At 35.6% G+C, this 17,863-nt stretch overlaps 2 protein-coding genes across 3 annotated transcripts; both read left to right on the forward strand.

Moving 5' to 3' along the window:
- The first annotated feature begins 5,291 nt into the window (after positions 1-5,291).
- LOC121730755 (N-acetylgalactosamine kinase) lies at positions 5,292-11,081 on the forward strand. The gene is made up of 2 exons (XM_042119919.1): positions 5,292-7,283; positions 11,066-11,081. Exons 1-2 carry the CDS (start codon positions 5,855-5,857, stop codon positions 11,074-11,076), a joined length of 1,440 nt encoding a protein of 479 aa, XP_041975853.1. The 5' UTR covers positions 5,292-5,854; the 3' UTR covers positions 11,077-11,081.
- On the forward strand, positions 8,170-16,582 carry LOC121730758 (zinc finger protein 32-like). 2 transcript variants are annotated; one of them, XM_042119921.1, is made up of 8 exons: positions 8,170-8,460; positions 8,672-8,800; positions 9,374-9,528; positions 10,080-10,242; positions 10,682-10,906; positions 12,351-12,506; positions 13,129-13,246; positions 16,264-16,582. In XM_042119921.1, exons 1-8 carry the CDS (start codon positions 8,341-8,343, stop codon positions 16,503-16,505), a joined length of 1,308 nt encoding a protein of 435 aa, XP_041975855.1. In that variant the 5' UTR covers positions 8,170-8,340; the 3' UTR covers positions 16,506-16,582. The 2 variants fall into 2 exon arrangements, with proteins under 2 accessions (XP_041975855.1, XP_041975856.1); XM_042119922.1 differs by having other exon boundaries at positions 10,682-10,762.
- Positions 16,583-17,863: the final 1,281 nt, after the last annotated feature.

A 17,863-nucleotide genomic window follows, 5' to 3' on the forward strand; every position in this document is an offset into this window, starting at 1 on the left:
CGAAAAAAGGAACTAACGCTGTCATCATACGAAAACGCCATTTTTGACACTCCTTCCTTTTCCTTCCTTCTTACCTGCTGGTAAAGGAAAACTGTCAAAAAACGCTGCGCCCCCGCCCACGTTCATTTATAACCTTTTTGGACCAGCCGTCATTTGTCAATTTCTCCGGTCAAAGTTAAGGTTAAAGCTAAAGGGGTTCGAACATTTTTGTATGGAGCCATATCTAGCCGCCGGCCATTTTGATTTTTTCCGAGCACGATAAAAGTGGTATATTTGGATAGAGGACACTTATACAAACAAAAGATCTATATAATAATAATAATATAATATAATAATATCTATGGACGCTTCACACCACGTCAGTCTGGCCCCGTGCTAAGTACCTGAATGACTTGTGTTACCCGGGGTACCAGACAACGGAAATATATTTAATACTTTTATACTATACATATATTTAAGATTTTTATTATATCATACACATATTTAATATACACCCATGACCCAGGAACTTTGAAAACTTTTTGTTCCGTCGGCGGGATTCGAACCCGCGACCCCCGGTTTGAGCTACCGACAGCCCACCCACTGAGCCACAGAGGTCGTCATCACTATATATGTCGTAGGATTATTTGATAAATCGAATTATCGCGAAAATTCTAGGGATTTCGTGAAAACACGGATAATTCTCTGATTGGTTGAAGACTTGACGTTTTAAATGTCAATTCATTGTCACGCATTGTTTTGTTTGTGGTTGTTTTTGTAAGCGAGTTAGGAGTTTTTGATATTTAAATTTTAATGTGTTTGCAATTGCAGTTGGACTTGATAAATAGTTAGTGCCAAAAGTTATCTAAAAGTGTGTCTGTAAATACAAAATGACTGATACAACTGAAATTAGTGCTGAAAGTTCAACAGAAGATATTAATTCTGAGGTTGTCGTTGAGATGAGAAAAAAGATAAATAAAAAGTAAAGTTTCTATGAAGAGGCACTGTCATTTCTTATGGTTGATAAGAGAAAAAGGTTAAATAAAAAGTAAAGTTCCTATGAAGAGGCATTGTCATTTCTTACCCTTTATAATTCTATTGTGTAATACCTCAAAGATACATAGGAAAAGATAGTAACCAATCAGAATAAGAGTTGGCCAGTAAGCAAAAATCAAGCCAATCAGCGTTTAAAATGTGCAATGTTACTAACGCAACTCGCGTTTTCCCGAAAAACCTAACTTTTTTAGTAAAATTGAAAATACAAACAGCATTATCTAATTATCCGTGTTTTCGCGAAATCCCTAGAATTTTCGCGATAATTCGATTTATCAAATCATCCTACGACATAATATATAATATCTAGTATGTTAACTTTATGATCAGAATCCAAGACAGAATCTGTTATCTGATAGCAAAAAGTGAGAAAATAAATTGCCTCTAGCAATACCGGGGTAAGATTTAAAAACATTTTCATTCTTTTTTATTGATGTGGCTTATTTTGTGTGTGAAACATGCAAATATAAAAAAATATCCAATGAGGATAAGGATATTTTTTGAAAATCTGCTGTCACAAATTGCCATCAGATTCTGGGAAAATCATAACTCATAAGCTCTCATAAGTCATAACTCATAACTTTATAAGTCATAACTCATAAGACAATAAATTAATTTAATAATCTATACTAATATTATAAATGCGAAAGTATCTCTGTCTGTCTGTCTGTCTGTCTGTCTGTCTGTCTGTCTGTCTCGCTTTCACGCCAAAACTACTGAACCGATTGCAATGAAATTTTGTACACAGTTATTCTAGAGTCTGAGAAAGGACATAGGCTACATTTTGATGTGGGAAAATATCTTATTTCCATGAAAATATCGATGAAAATTTATTCGCATTGCGCAGGCCAGCGCTCATCCCGGGGGTCCTGGGTTCGAGTCCCGCAGGCGGAACAAGTTTTCAATGTTCCTGGGTCTTGGATGTGTATTAAAATAATATTTCAAAAATCTTAAATATATTTTATGTATAATATTATAAAAAATCCAGAAATATATCGATGCAATTTAGTTCTAATACCATTCAACAGATGGCGTTTTATTTTATTTTAGTTCTAATACGATTCAACAGATGGCGTTTTATTTTTTACTTAAATATATTTTACTTAAATATATTATCTATACTTCTATACTAATCCATACTATTATTATAAATGCGAAAGTATCTCTGTCTGTCTGTCTGTCTGTCTGTCTCACTTTCACGCCAAAAACTAATATTATAAATGCGAAAGTATCTCTGTCTGTCTGTCTGTCTGTCTGTCTCGCTTTCACGCCAAAACTACTGAACCGATTGCAATGAAATTTTGTACACAGTTATTCTAGAGTCTGAGAAAGGACATAGGCTACATTTTGATGTGGGAAAATATCTTATTTCCATGAAAATATCGATGAAAATGAATTCGCATTGCGCATGGCCAGCGCTCATCCCGGGGGTCCTGGGTTCGAGTCCCGCAGGCGGAACAAAAAGTTTTCAATGTTCCTGGGTCTTGGATGTGTATTAAAATAATATTTCAAAAATCTTAAATATATTTTATGTATAATATTATAAAAAATCCAGAAATATATCGACGCGATGCAATGAACATTTTAGTTCTAATACGATTCAACAGATGGCGCTTTTTTTTTACTTCGTTGGAACATAAAACTAATCATACTTATTAGTTATTATGTTTTTGTTTATAGTTTTTAATACGTTAGAATATTATGTTTAATAATATTATCACTTGCTATAATAATAATCAATCTATCTTATCTTATAGAACTCCTACTGCATTTCTAAGGAGTTCGAGTGTGTTGTGTTGTGGCCTATATTCCATCCAGAAAATATATCAATTTAATTCTAATATATGAAAACATTTTAATTCTAATATATGAAAACAGATGGCGCTTTATTTTTTACTTCATTATTATAACAGAACTAATCATACGGTACCTACTTTATTATATATTATTGTTTTTATTCATAACTAGCTGTTGCCCGCGACTTCGTCCGCGTGGACTTTAGTTTATAGCGCGCGGTGTCAACAAAATTTGTGTCAAATTTAAAAACTTTTTAAAACCCTGGTAAGTGGTACCCCTCTTAGGGCCGCGCTACACCGGAATGGCAGCGCTGAAAGTGCTTGCCTCGCCGCTGCCATTCCGGTGTAGCGCGGCCCTTAATTAATCAAAATACCCAAAAACAGCTGTGCAGTGTGCACATAATCTGTACTAATATTATGAATGCGAAAGTATCTCTGTCTGTCTGTCTGTCTGTCAGTCTCGCTTTCACGCCAAACGCCAAAACTACCGAACCGATTGTAATGAAATTTTGTATACTGATAGTCTAAAGCCTGAGAAAGGACATAGGCTACTTTTTTACTGGAAAAAAGGGTTGTAAGGGTCGTAAATTTGTTCAAAAAATTCATAATAGATGGCGCCGTGCGTCTTCTACATCGCGCTGACGCTTGCTCAAAAGTCTTTCTATAAGAGGTGGTATCATCCTACATTTAAGTCTCGATTTTTTTCGATTGTTATATCTATTCTACGGTATTAAATAACTCAGTACTTTATCTGTGCAGGCAGTGACGTAACCTTAAGACCAAATTTCACCAACGACTGTTAAAGTTAATGCTCGAATTAGTATCACGTTAGCTGTTTTGTTTTTCATATGAATGAAAGAGAAGACAGGATATTTTAACAAGCTGTTAACACTAACAGACGTTGGTGAAATTGGGGCTAAACCTATCAATGATAAAGTTGTGTAATTGGGGGGCTAAATAAGCTTTAAAATTTGGCATAATATATAAAGTTTAACATACAAAAATGAAGTACTTATTGTTTGCACACTGCACAGCTGTATTGATTTAAGGGGTACCAGGGTTATTTTATAAAAGCTTTTGACACCAATTTTGTTGACATCGCGCGCTATAAACTGAAGTCCACGCGGACGAAGTCGCGGGCAACAGCTAGTTAATAGGTATAAATTGGGTATAAAACAATAATTTTTACAGTAATAAATTATGGCCCTCGGTTCACAAGCCACTACTGGGCTTACGCTTGATCTTGAACGTAGACAGCAAAGCTATCTTTTAGCAGGTCACGGGAAAATTTTAAAATATTATGTATATTTTAAAAATATCTTATAAATATATAATAAGTACTAGATGTCCCGCGCGGCTTCGCCCGCGTAAATTAGGAATTTTACGGAAACCGTACATTTTCCCATAAAAAATAGCTCTTATTTACTCTATATCTGTGCCAAATATTGTCATAAAAATTGCTCCAGTAAGAAACTCCCAAACCTGTATCTATAAAGAATCAGGAGTTCTCTCAGCACCTTCCAAACCACGGTATACCAGGTGTACCTCGGTGCAAAATCTTACTTGTTGGTAGCATATTATGCTTCTAGAATACTTCTCACGAAACCGAAGTCACCACATGTTTCCATATAAATTTTGAGGAGTTCCCTCGATTACTTATGCATCCTTCATCAGATCACCACTTTTGTGAATATAATACCAAATTGGGATGATACCCTATATACCAAAAGAAAAATTTTGAAAATCGGTTAACAAACGGTGGAGTAATCGTTGAACATAAGAAAACGAACATAACACCTCCCCCATTTTGAAAGTCGGTTAAAATTGTAGCCTATGTGTTATTCTGATGTATAAGCTTGTTTCTGCTATATAAGCTTAATTCTGTTGTAAAGTTTCATTAAAATCCGTTCAGTAGTTTTTGCGTGAAAGAGTAACAAACATTCATACATCCACACATCCATATTATAGCATACCATAATATTAGTAGGAAGTAGGATAAATTTTAAGCAAGAGCAAGAGGTTTTAATTAATATGCCTCAATGGTTCAAAAACCTTTGAACTGCTATGAAGAAAAGAAAAAAAAAGAAATGTACTCAGTGTTGCCAGATTAACCTAAACCCTAAATTCCCCATATTTGGCCAAAGCTTTAGCTAATCGTGCAACGAATACTATAATACAACTTACAAGGAGCAATCGTGTATGTAGCAATGCAAGTTTACAAGTACACTTAAACCAATTTGATGATTTTTTTCATTAATCTTTGTTTTCTCTTGTAATTGGTAGTCGTATGAAAAACTAAATTTTAAAACATAAAATAAGCAAATTACTAGTTATAATGAATAACATAATATTAGATAGAGCCTATCTTGGATGCAATATGAATCTAATCAGATTAACCAGAATAATCTCGACTTAAGCAGTTGAGACTTAAATGTCATCACTCATCAGTTAGGTCGAGGTCATTGGCTTTAGGAACCTTGTTCTAATAAGACCAAAATGTTTTACAATAAAAATACCATTTTAGAAACCTGTTATTATGAAATGTTAGCGCTTATACTAGTATCAATTTAAACGAGGGGCCTCGCGACTCGTGACTCGTGAGACGCGTCTATTGACTATTTGTCCATAATTTAGTCATGCTTGTGTTGATACAACACATACACAAGTTTTGATATGATATCGTTGAGGTTAGAATTGTGGTAATTTAATTTTAACTTTTATTAAATGTTAGATCAAAGTGAGAAGAAGAGATTGAAGCTAATTTATTATGTAGAATTATATTATATGCAGCTAACTATTTTTCACATACAAATAATAATTCCACAAGATAAAATAGCAATATTGTTTCGTCGTCACAGTGTAAATAGTTTTAATGCTTTACTTGTTATCGCTCTGCAAGTGAACTGAAGTGCCATGAAATATAATCAACTACGATAAGAATACAATAAACTGTTAGTCTGAAACTTTTTGTATATGTGGCCGGCTGGTTATTTGTTTACATATTGAGTACACAATAATTTGACATCATGAACGGAAACAAAAGTGATTATGTGCCGATTGTTGACCTTCCTGCTGATTCCAGGATGGACAAGTTAAGTAAAGCATTTTATGATGAGTTCCAAGTAAAACCAACTTTTATTGTTAGAGTACCAGGGAGAGTAAATATTATTGGTGAACATATTGATTATTGCGGCTATCCAGTGTTGCCAATGGCTTTAGAACAAGACATATTAGTAGCAGCTCATTGTATCGAGGATGGTAAACTTTATGTACGTAACAAATCAGCTAAATACAAAAGTATGGAATTAAAAATTACATCTTACGACGATATTAAAATTGAACCGGATAACAATGGAAAACCATTTTGGTACAATTATGTACTTTGCGGAATAAAAGGCGCATTAGAACATTTAAAGAATAAAATTAACGTTGGCCTACAATTATTAATTGATGGAAATATACCACCAGCATCAGGCTTATCGAGCTCTTCAGCTTTAGTAAGCGCAGCATGCTTAACATTTCTACATGCTCAGGGCGCAAAATTAAGTAAAACAGAAATAGCGTCATTGTGCGCGAAAAGTGAGAGGTATATTGGGACACAAGGTGGAGGTATGGATCAGGCCATTGCTTTTTTGGCTGAAAAATACTGTGCCCAGTATATTACTTTTCATCCACTCAAGGCTGTTTCCGTAGCTTTACCTGAAGATGCCACTTTCGTCGTAGCTCACTCACTAGCCGAAGCAAACAAAGCAGCTACAAATGATTTTAACAGAAGAGTTATAGAATGTAGATTAGCTGCAAAAATTATAGCTACATCGCTGAACGTTTCAAATGATCATACAATAATAACTTTGAGTCAACTGCAGAATATGCTAAAAGAAGACTTGAAGAAAATGGTGCTATATGTATTTTATTACCTGCCAAATGATTTATATACCAAAAAAGATATTTGTCAACTTTTAAAAATTACTGAAGATGAACTAAATAACATATATTTAACTCCTAATACCAGACATCTTACTGAATTTAAACTCAAACAGAGAGCTCTACACGTTTACGAAGAAGCTATGAGAGTTGATGATTTCCGTAAGATGTGTATCGAACAAACAAATGGAAAATCTACAGCCAACGGTCAAAACGGTCATGTTGAGGAAGATGTAATAGGAAAACTAGGCGAATTAATGTCACGCAGTCACGCCAGTTTAAAAGAACTTTATGAATGTTCCCATGAAAATTTAGATTCGCTTGTCGATATTTCTCAAAAAATGAATGTTCATGCTAGAGTCACAGGTGCAGGTTGGGGTGGTTGCATTGTTGCATTGTGCCACAAAGATAAAGTGAATGACTATATCGAAGCATTAAAAGAGGAATACTATGTCAAAAAATGTAACAAAGATAAAAACAAGACCGACGCTTACGTATTCGCCACTTCACCTAATTACGGGGCGGCAATTTATACATTATAACAGTTATTTACAAAAAAATCTTATATTTAAACGACTTCTACAATACCTTGATATTATGTTAATTCTAATTTATAGGAACAATTATTATTAAAATAGTTTTTATCGTTATTGTGCAATCCATGTATCATATCATATTTGCAGATAATATTATTATAATAAGCATTTATTAATATAAAATGTTTGTATACGGGTCATTAAAGTATTTTGAACGAAGCATTTTTAATTCAGTAGAACAACTTATTCTGTTATGATTTTAGCTAATGTTATACCATTAAGGCATAAATGTATTAATGATATTTGATATTACTTTATGTATTTTGTTAATAATAATAATTAAAATAATTACGAAAGCAACAATAAAAGTATAATAAAGCACTAGTTCAATATTTTGTATTTCATTTCTATGCTCTGATATTTTTATGGCTGCATAAAATTAAGAGCACGTTAAAACCTCTGCTCAGAGATTATATTAATAATGTAGGATTTTACAATAAATAATTATTGTGAGATACTACGTTCAATGCTCCCGGGATACCAAATACCTACTCACAATATGAGAGTAAAAATTTATATAAATAAAAGAAACGTTGCTTTTTATATTTAAATTACGCTCCGGTTTGTATTATTGAAATACCAGATGTTGCTGATCATATTATTATTTCGTTCACACAAAATTAAAAAAAGGAAGTATGTAACAATACAGAAATAGGTTGCACTTTGCGGGAAACTATGCGGGAAACTTTTACATAACTTTTCCCAAATTTTACTTTTTTTACAAGCAACACTCACCACCGCCGTTTTGAAGACATCAATTTGACAATTGACATTACTGTTTTGAGTGTTTTGTCCATTGTTTTTGTCAATAATATGAAAACTTGAAAATACAATTGTTTAGAATATTTAGTTTTTGTTGCAAAGTTTGAATAATTCTTAATAGAAAAAATAAGGCTATTGTGTCTGTTTATAATGGGTGGATTGAATATAGTCCAACACACATATTATTCAACTTATGTTTAAAATTGAGAAAGTTGTTACACCAAGAAATTATGTCGCATTTACTGGACTTTAAAAAGATTTGCAGAGCTTGTTTGTCTGATGCAGGACCTTTGAAAGACCTATTTACGGTTTGCTCAGCTGGAGTTTTTAAATACTGCACTTCGGTAGAGGTAATAACTAAGTAACTATTGAACAAAAGTTATGCTTTGATTAAACTGCACAACAAATTGTAGCTTATAAGTATTGCAGTGTAACTGCTTCCTATACTAGCAACTCACAGAAGCTAACCAAGCCCTTTGTTTATGTTGTGATTTCTTAAGCTATGATAATATATTTGTAGTGCTCATATTATGTGTAGGTACTTTTGGGTTTCTTTTACAGGTTTCAGATAGTGATCAGCTCCCAAAACTGATATGTCAAACTTGTCTGGAGCTGCTAAACAAGCTATATTATTTTAAACAAGTGGTTGTGAGGTCAAATGTTATATTAAAACAACAGTGTAGATTGCAGGTCAGTCAAAATAAGTAAAGTATAAGAGTATAACTTACACATATACAATACAAACACAAGATATTAACTATAGACAAAACATCCATAATATGTTTACATACTAATATTATAAATGCTAAAGTGTGTCTGTCTGTCTCTGTCTGTTACCTCTTCACGCCCAAACCGCTGAACCGATTTTGCTGAAATTTGGCATGGAGATACTTTGAGTCCCGGGAAAGGACATAGGATACTTTTTATCCCGGAAAAATATACGGTTCCTGCCCGATAAACGAATTTTGGCGCAACGGAGTTGCGGTTGTCATCTAGTATGTTTATATGACGATTATGACAACCTCTGTGACTCAGTGGGTGGGCTATCGGTAGCTCAAGCCGGGGGTCGCGGGTTCGAATCCCGCTGCCCCCCCCCCCCCCCCCCCCCCCCCCCCTCGGTACGCCCATAGGCCCATAGTTTCGGCTATAGGTGTATGTGAATAATAATTTTATTAAAATCTATAATATCAAATAACAGACAAGTTTTCTCTTTAAAATGTTATCAATATTTAGATTAGATGTAAAGGAAGAATCTAATTTCAGACAAAAAATGATGTAACCACAAATGAAAATGGCGAAATTGTAGAAATCAACATAACAGAAGTAAGTGAAGAATTAAAAGAGCAGGAACATAATACATTCCAAGATATCACTCCTGTGGACCAACCAGAGCGGCCCTCAGATGCTACCCTTATTAGGTAATGTTTTTTTAAATGTAAATAGAAGCAAAAGTAAGGAACTCATTTTAAATAACTAATATTTAGAATACATTTGAAATGGCTGTTATAAAAACTATCTATTGAATATTACTGTTATACCCAGTGCCGTAAATAGGGTGGTGCCACCGGTGCCCAGGCACAGGGCGTAGACACTGGGGGGCGCAAAAATGGCCAAACCAGGCAGGAGTATTATTTTTTCGGTTTGCTCCCGATAATAGTTTCCGCTGCGCCCCTAGAACATGATTCCAACAGTAAAATAGACCTATACATTGCTTTGGGTAATATAATATCTAAAAAAGCAAGGGCGCAGTTATAAAAGCTCGCACAGGGTGCAAAAAAGACTGTTTACGGCACTGGTTATACCCAAGCTTTTCTCTAATACATAAAAAAACAATACAGTACAGAATTTGTAAAATATGATCTAATAACTAAATCAGAGTGTGCATTGGAATTTAGCAAGAATGTACTACAATATTCTGAAGATACAACTAGTGTCAGATATAGAGCTTGTAATAGCTGCCGTATTTCAGTCAGATCCTGTCAAGGCGAAGGCGGAGGGGTCCAGGCAGACCCCCCAAGGACCCCGATGGACCGAAGCGGAAAGGGGAGAGGATGAAGTGCGTGAAATGTGGCAAGAGCTTCCAGAAGTATGAGAACTTTGAAGCCCACATGAGAGGACACTTTGGGAAGAAAGTAAGCACAGTGTTATATTTTTCCATTCCTATTGCCTTAATACCTATAACTACTACTCCTACAAAACTAGTTTTTGTACCCGTTTGATCATTGATTTACCAATAGAGAGTCCTGTGTATGCGCACCTAAAACTGATCAATTTTTTGCGATCTAATGCTGGCTTCCTATGGTAGGTAATATCACGAGCCGCGCCGCGCCAGCTTGAGCCACGCGCCGTGTGAGCGGGCGCGTCCGATCCGATTGATGTCGGTAAATTCGAAGGCGCGGCTCGAGCGGCTCGTGATATTACGCGCCGTGCGAACGGGTACCGTAGACTCGCCTGTTACTTTTACGCTTATGCCATTCTCATAATTATTCAGACACACATTCAAGTTCAAGCTTGTGAAACTGGCCATGTCTGTGTGTATTACTATCATTTACCACCATTCCACCTTCACAGCCGGACATAAAGTGCAAGCACTGCGACAAGACGTTCCTCTCTCTGCGCAGCCTGAGCAGCCACGTCCGTATACACTCAGCGGTACGCAAATACCAATGCCAGGCGTGCGGGAAGAGCTTCGCATACCTCAACGTGCTGAAGACCCACGAGCTCATACATGCGGGGGTGAAACGACACCAGTGCCATCTGTGCGACGCCAAATTCGTCCAAGCTTACAACCTCAAGGTGAGAGGGCGCCACTGGTCTGATGTACTGGATTTTGAACGCGATTCCGCGGCCCGTACGGCGTAAATGATGTTGTCCGTGGCCTACAGGGCATAAAGTCCTGCTGAGTTTTTAATAGGTGGCTGTGCCCATTATCTTGGGTGCAACAGAGACTTACATATAAAATATGATTTTTCTCCGAAACCCTCTGTGTTAATAATGTTATAAGCCTTATAACGTTTATATGTCTAACCCCTTATAATATAGGGCAGGGGTCACCAATTAGTTTCGCTCGGGGTCCGTTTTAAGAAATAAAATGACCTACGCGGTCCGCACATTAAAAAAAAATTGAGTAAACAAATGTAATTACGGAAATTACAAAGGTATTTGTAATTTCCGTAATTATAATGAGAAAAGTGTCAATTTTTGTTGCTACATGTTCATCAGTATGTCTAGACCGAAATTAATTTTTAACAAAGTTCATCTTCGAACATGCTTGGTCCGCACACAATGGGTCGGCGGCGGTCCGGATGCGGACCGCGGTCTGCCATTTGGTGACCCCTGATATAGGGAGTCAGACAAATGTTTATAATAATATTGTATGTTATTTCGAGAGACTGAGATGAAAATTTTAACCCAATAGGTAATCTTTTCTACTATTACGATATACTACAGTCTACAAGTATATTGTAATATTTTTAGTGGAAAAATAGCTTACACTTAGACTATAAATTTGAGCTGACAAGTACCTATTTAATTTATAATAGTCAATAATCAATTTTATAATAATATAATATAATATCTTGTTATATGAATAGTTATCCAGTATGTGTACAGACCAGTGGCTAAAGTTCCAACTCTCATTGCCGATTGAAGAATGAAAAAGTCTGCACCCATTTTGGTGATCGTCTGATAAGGTAAATTTAAATGAAAGCAGAGTCCAGAAGCACCAATAACCTCATTGTCCTGTGAAAAGGTATGTTATTTTACAATTACTAATCAAAAGTTTTTCAATCAAAATATCAAAATCAAAATTGTTTTATATCTGAATTTTAAAATAAATATTTTCAGAATGTCCTACATGGTGCCTACCACCGGCAATATTTTAGTATACAATCTTTAGAAACTGTACTAACTACTAAATAATGGAAATCATGATTTTTAAGTTCGTGAATGTCTGCCACACAACTTTTAAAATAAGACAAGACAATACATAGATTACATACATTCTATAAATTTAGATAAGCCACCAGGTGGCACTTCGTCTGAGTAAAGTCTGCCCCCTAGTGGTAAAGAAATATGTATTACAAACCCAAACTCTAATATTTGCTATATTTGCAGATACAATTCCAAGGCACAAAAACCATTTTGTCAACAGTGGCGTAGCTGGGTAACACGCTGCTGTCACAGCACCACCTTGCCTCTAGTAGCTACGCCACTGTTTATATTACCTTATACCTTACAGATGCATTTGGAAACTCACAACAATCAGAAGAACTACAGTTGCTCGCAGTGTGGCAAGAAATTCGCTCAGCCTGGCAACCTCAAGATACATCTAATAAGACACACAGGCATCAAGAACTACGCGTGTACTATGTGCGAAATGAGGTTCTATATCAAGGTAACAGTGGCGTAGCTAAACTTAGGGCAAAGGGGCGATAAACACTTTTTGGGGAGCCCATGTGAATTCAACATAGTACATTTGAAAGCTCTTGTGTGAGTGGGTTCTTCTCACAGACATAGATCAAGATAGATACCGCACGTCCCTCCATTTGTATGAAAACGAGCATGCCACTTTTTTCCTACTTACTGTGACGTACTGATGATAAGAAACGTGTCCATTATCTAGGTCAACGTTTCTATTCGAATTTCTACAGCTCAATACGGCACAATTAGGCATTTTTGAAATTCCGATTGACGTCCGATTCCGATAGCAGACTAAAGAACAAACTTTCGAAAGACGAGCATTGCTCGTCGTTAGGGATCGCGATATGGCACGCGAAGCACATACACATGCGGTATCTATCTTGATCTATATCTGTGGTTCTTCTATAATTGATACAACTAAAGCTATCATCCGTTGTCATTATTAATTACAGCTCTCAGCAGCAGCAGGCTCTGGCCTGCTGCTGCTGAGAGCTTTAAACCATGCAGTATATGGTCTCAGCTCAGAAGCTGAGACCATATACTGCATGGTTTAAATAAAAAAAACATACATAAATACCTATTATTTTCTATTTTAGGCAGACTTAGTGAAACACATGAGATCTCACTCCGCCGAAAAACCATTCTCATGTCAGCTCTGCGACAAAACTTTTAAGAGTAGAAGTTTTCAGGCCATACATATGCGAACTCATACAGGTAAGTTTACAAAAATTTGTACCTTCAAAATAACAGGTATAACTACATCATATAAAATTAACTAGCTGTTGCCCGCGACTTCGTCCGCGTGGACTTCAGTTTATAGCGCGCGATGTCAACAAAATTGGTGTCAAAAGCTTTTATAAAATAACCCTGGTACCCCTTAAATCAATACAGCTGTGCAGTGTGCAAACAATAAGTACTTCATTTTTGTATGTTAAACTTTATATATTATGCCAAATTTTAAAGCTTATTTAGCCCCCCAATTACACAACTTTATCATTGATAGGTTTAGCCCCAATTTCACCAACGTCTGTTAGTGTTAACAGCTTGTTAAAATATCCTGTCTTCTCTTTCATTCATATGAAAAACAAAACAGCTAACGTGATACTAATTCGAGCATTAACTTTAACAGTCGTTGGTGAAATTTGGTCTTAAGGTTACGTCACTGCCTGCACAGATAAAGTACTGAGTTATTTAATACCGTAGAATAGATATAACAATCGAAAAAAATCGAGACTTAAATGTAGGATGATACCACCTCTTATAGAAAGACTTTTGAGCAAGCGTCAGCGCGATGTAGAAGACGCACGGCGCCATCTATTATGAATTTTTTGAACAAATTTACGACCCTTACAACCCTTTTTTCCAGTAAAAAAGTAGCCTATGTCCTTTCTCAGGCTTTAGACTATCAGTATACAAAATTTCATTACAATCGGTTCGGTAGTTTTGGCGTTTGGCGTGAAAGCGAGACTGACAGACAGACAGACAGACAGAGATACTTTCGCATTCATAATATTAGTACAGATTATGTGCACACTGCACAGCTGTTTTTGGGTATTTTGATTAATTAAGGGCCGCGCTACACCGGAATGGCAGCGGCGAGGCAAGCACTTTCAGCGCTGCCATTCCGGTGTAGCGCGGCCCTAAGAGGGGTACCACTTACCAGGGTTTTAAAAAGTTTTTAAATTTGACACAAATTTTGTTGACACCGCGCGCTATAAACTAAAGTCCACGCGGACGAAGTCGCGGGCAACAGCTAGTTATGAATAAAAACAATAATATATAATAAAGTAGGTACCGTATGATTAGTTCTGTTATAATAATGAAGTAAAAAATAAAGCGCCATCTGTTTTCATATATTAGAATTAAAATGTTTTCATATATTAGAATTAAATTGATATATTTTCTGGATGGAATATAGGCCACAACACAACACACTCGAACTCCTTAGAAATGCAGTAGGAGTTCTATAAGATAAGATAGATTGATTATTATTATAGCAAGTGATAATATTATTAAACATAATATTCTAACGTATTAAAAACTATAAACAAAAACATAATAACTAATAAGTATGATTAGTTTTATGTTCCAACGAAGTAAAAAAAAAGCGCCATCTGTTGAATCGTATTAGAACTAAAATGTTCATTGCATCGCGTCGATATATTTCTGGATTTTTTATAATATTATACATAAAATATATTTAAGATTTTTGAAATATTATTTTAATACACATCCAAGACCCAGGAACATTGAAAACTTTTTGTTCCGCCTGCGGGACTCGAACCCAGGACCCCCGGGATGAGCGCTGGCCATGCGCAATGCGAATTCATTTTCATCGATATTTTCATGGAAATAAGATATTTTCCCACATCAAAATGTAGCCTATGTCCTTTCTCAGACTCTAGAATAACTGTGTACAAAATTTCATTGCAATCGGTTCAGTAGTTTTGGCGTGAAAGCGAGACAGACAGACAGACAGACAGACAGAGATACTTTCGCATTTATAATATTAGTTTTTGGCGTGAAAGTGAGACAGACAGACAGACAGACAGACAGAGATACTTTCGCATTTATAATAATAGTATGGATTAGTATAGAAGTATAGATAATATATTTAAGTAAAATATATTTAAGTAAAAAATAAAACGCCATCTGTTGAATCGTATTAGAACTAAAATAAAATAAAACGCCATCTGTTGAATGGTATTAGAACTAAATTGCATCGATATATTTCTGGATTTTTTATAATATTATACATAAAATATATTTAAGATTTTTGAAATATTATTTTAATACACATCCAAGACCCAGGAACATTGAAAACTTGTTCCGCCTGCGGGACTCGAACCCAGGACCCCCGGGATGAGCGCTGGCCTGCGCAATGCGAATAAATTTTCATCGATATTTTCATGGAAATAAGATATTTTCCCACATCAAAATGTAGCCTATGTCCTTTCTCAGACTCTAGAATAACTGTGTACAAAATTTCATTGCAATCGGTTCAGTAGTTTTGGCGTGAAAGCGAGACAGACAGACAGACAGACAGACAGACAGACAGACAGACAGAGATACTTTCGCATTTATAATATTAGTATAGATAATGCCCGTGATAAGCATTGAGGACCTTACTGACAACAAACTGGAATTAACAGTTGGAGGAGTTCCAGTCTAGATCGCAAGTCCCCTTAATCCTTATTTCGGAAATATATCTATACTAATATTATAATTGGGAAGAGTTTGTTTGTTTGTTTGTTTGAACGCGCTAATCTCAGGAACTACTGGTCCGATTTGAAAAATTCTTTTACTGTTGGATAGTCCATTTATCGAGGAAAGCTATAGGCTATATTTTATCACGCTAAGTATAATAGGAGCGAAGAAATAGAGGAAAATGTGGAAAAAACGGGGGGAAATTATTTGAAAGGGCTTATTTGAACGCGCTAATCTCAGGAAGTACTGGTCCGATTTGAAAAATTCTTTCAGTGTTAGATAGCACATTAATCGAGAAAGGTTATTAGCTATATTTTATCACGCTAAGACTAATGCGAGTGAAGAAATAGAGGAAAATGTGGAAAAAACGGGGGAAGTTATATGAAAGGGCCTAATAAAATCGTAGGAAAGTCAATTCTGTATATTGAATATTTTTGTACAATAAATGATACTTGGGATGCGATCTACTATGCTAACGCGGACGAAGTTGCGGGCAACAGCTAGTATCAATTATTCCATTACAGGCGAACGTCCCTACGCCTGCGACTTGTGCCCAAAAAAGTTCATGGCCCGCAAGGACCTACGGAACCACCGGATGATCCACACGGGGGAAAAACCACACAAGTGTCACGTGTGCGGCCAGGCGTTCATACAGAAGTGCGCCCTCAACCGACACATGAAGGGGCACGCTGCCCCCGCGCCGGTGCCCCCGCCGCAGCTTGATCCGCCCCTGCCGTTGCACTACTGGCCGGGGCACACGCTGTAGATTACTGAGTTAGATTGTCGTGTCACGACATGTGTATATTATGTAATATTATGTATATTGTATATAGATGCTACACAGCTGGTGAAATAAAACAAAGTGATAATAAAGTATTATCAATTGTGGTATGTGCATGTCTCACAATAAATAAAATAAATAAATAAACTTAAGACACATACACACTCTAAAGTATTATATCACTTTATTTTGTTACATCCTGAATACGCGTCTGTCCTATATGATATACGTCCGCAAATGTTTTATAGTTTAATGTGTATATCATCAGATAAAGTAATTCATAAGCTGATAACAAACCGCTAATTAGTCAGGTTAAAGTCAATGTTAGTAATGATCACTGATCACTGATCAGTGATCTGTTTGGACTTTGGACTAAACATAACCCGACCAACTTACATAGGTTCGCCATCTGCCTATGAGTCATTTTCTTTTAATTCTGATAATAAATACTTAGATTAAACTTTTTTAAGACATTTGCGTCTATCCCGCCCTTACGCTTATCTAATATCTATGTAATTGCCGTTGTCTACGTCAGCAATGTAGATAAGCATTGCGTGGTGCTTGATTAATAAGGATTAATCTACAACAGTATAACATTTTATAAACATATTTAATTTATACTGCCAATCAACATATCATAAGCTATGAAATCAAGCTATAAGGGCTTTAGATGTGAAACATTTTAAAGAAAAATCCTGCTTTTGATTTACAGTAAAAGTTGTGTCAAAAACTGTGCTTTGTAATAACTTGTAAAGTTTCTTGGTATAACTTGGTACAGTCAGTACAGTAGTAAACATTAAAATAAAATACCATCGATTTGTATAAAAATAATTTATTTCAATATGAAAATGCACATCATGTAAACAATTTATACTAACCTGAGAATCTTGTTAAGTATTAATAATTTAATTATTTATTATTTTCAATCTGTATTAAAATGTGTAAGATAATAAAAATCGTTAAAACCTATAAATAATGTGATTTAATAATAAGGATAACAATAGAAAAAAAATTCGTGTGTAAATATACTATACTTACAATAAACAGTTCAAATTATACTGATTTTTACATTTTCATACTGTTTCAGTCTAATTATATTCTATTCACGTTTAGAAGGTTAAAGGTGATCGCATATTTATCAGCACGCACGCGCTGAACGCGCCGCATTTTAGAATTCGATGTATGATATGATGTGAAACCTCGCACATTCGTCCGCACAGTACGCGCCGCATTTCGTGTACTATGCGGTGCATTCGACGCGTACGGGGCTGACAAATGTGCGATCAGCTTTAGTTTTATGAAAACCTTGTCAATATAATTAGTAATTACTGTCTATTGTCATT

Source organism: Aricia agestis, chromosome 9, assembly GCF_905147365.1.
Source record: "Aricia agestis chromosome 9, ilAriAges1.1, whole genome shotgun sequence".
NCBI classification, from domain to species: domain Eukaryota; kingdom Metazoa; phylum Arthropoda; class Insecta; order Lepidoptera; family Lycaenidae; genus Aricia; species Aricia agestis.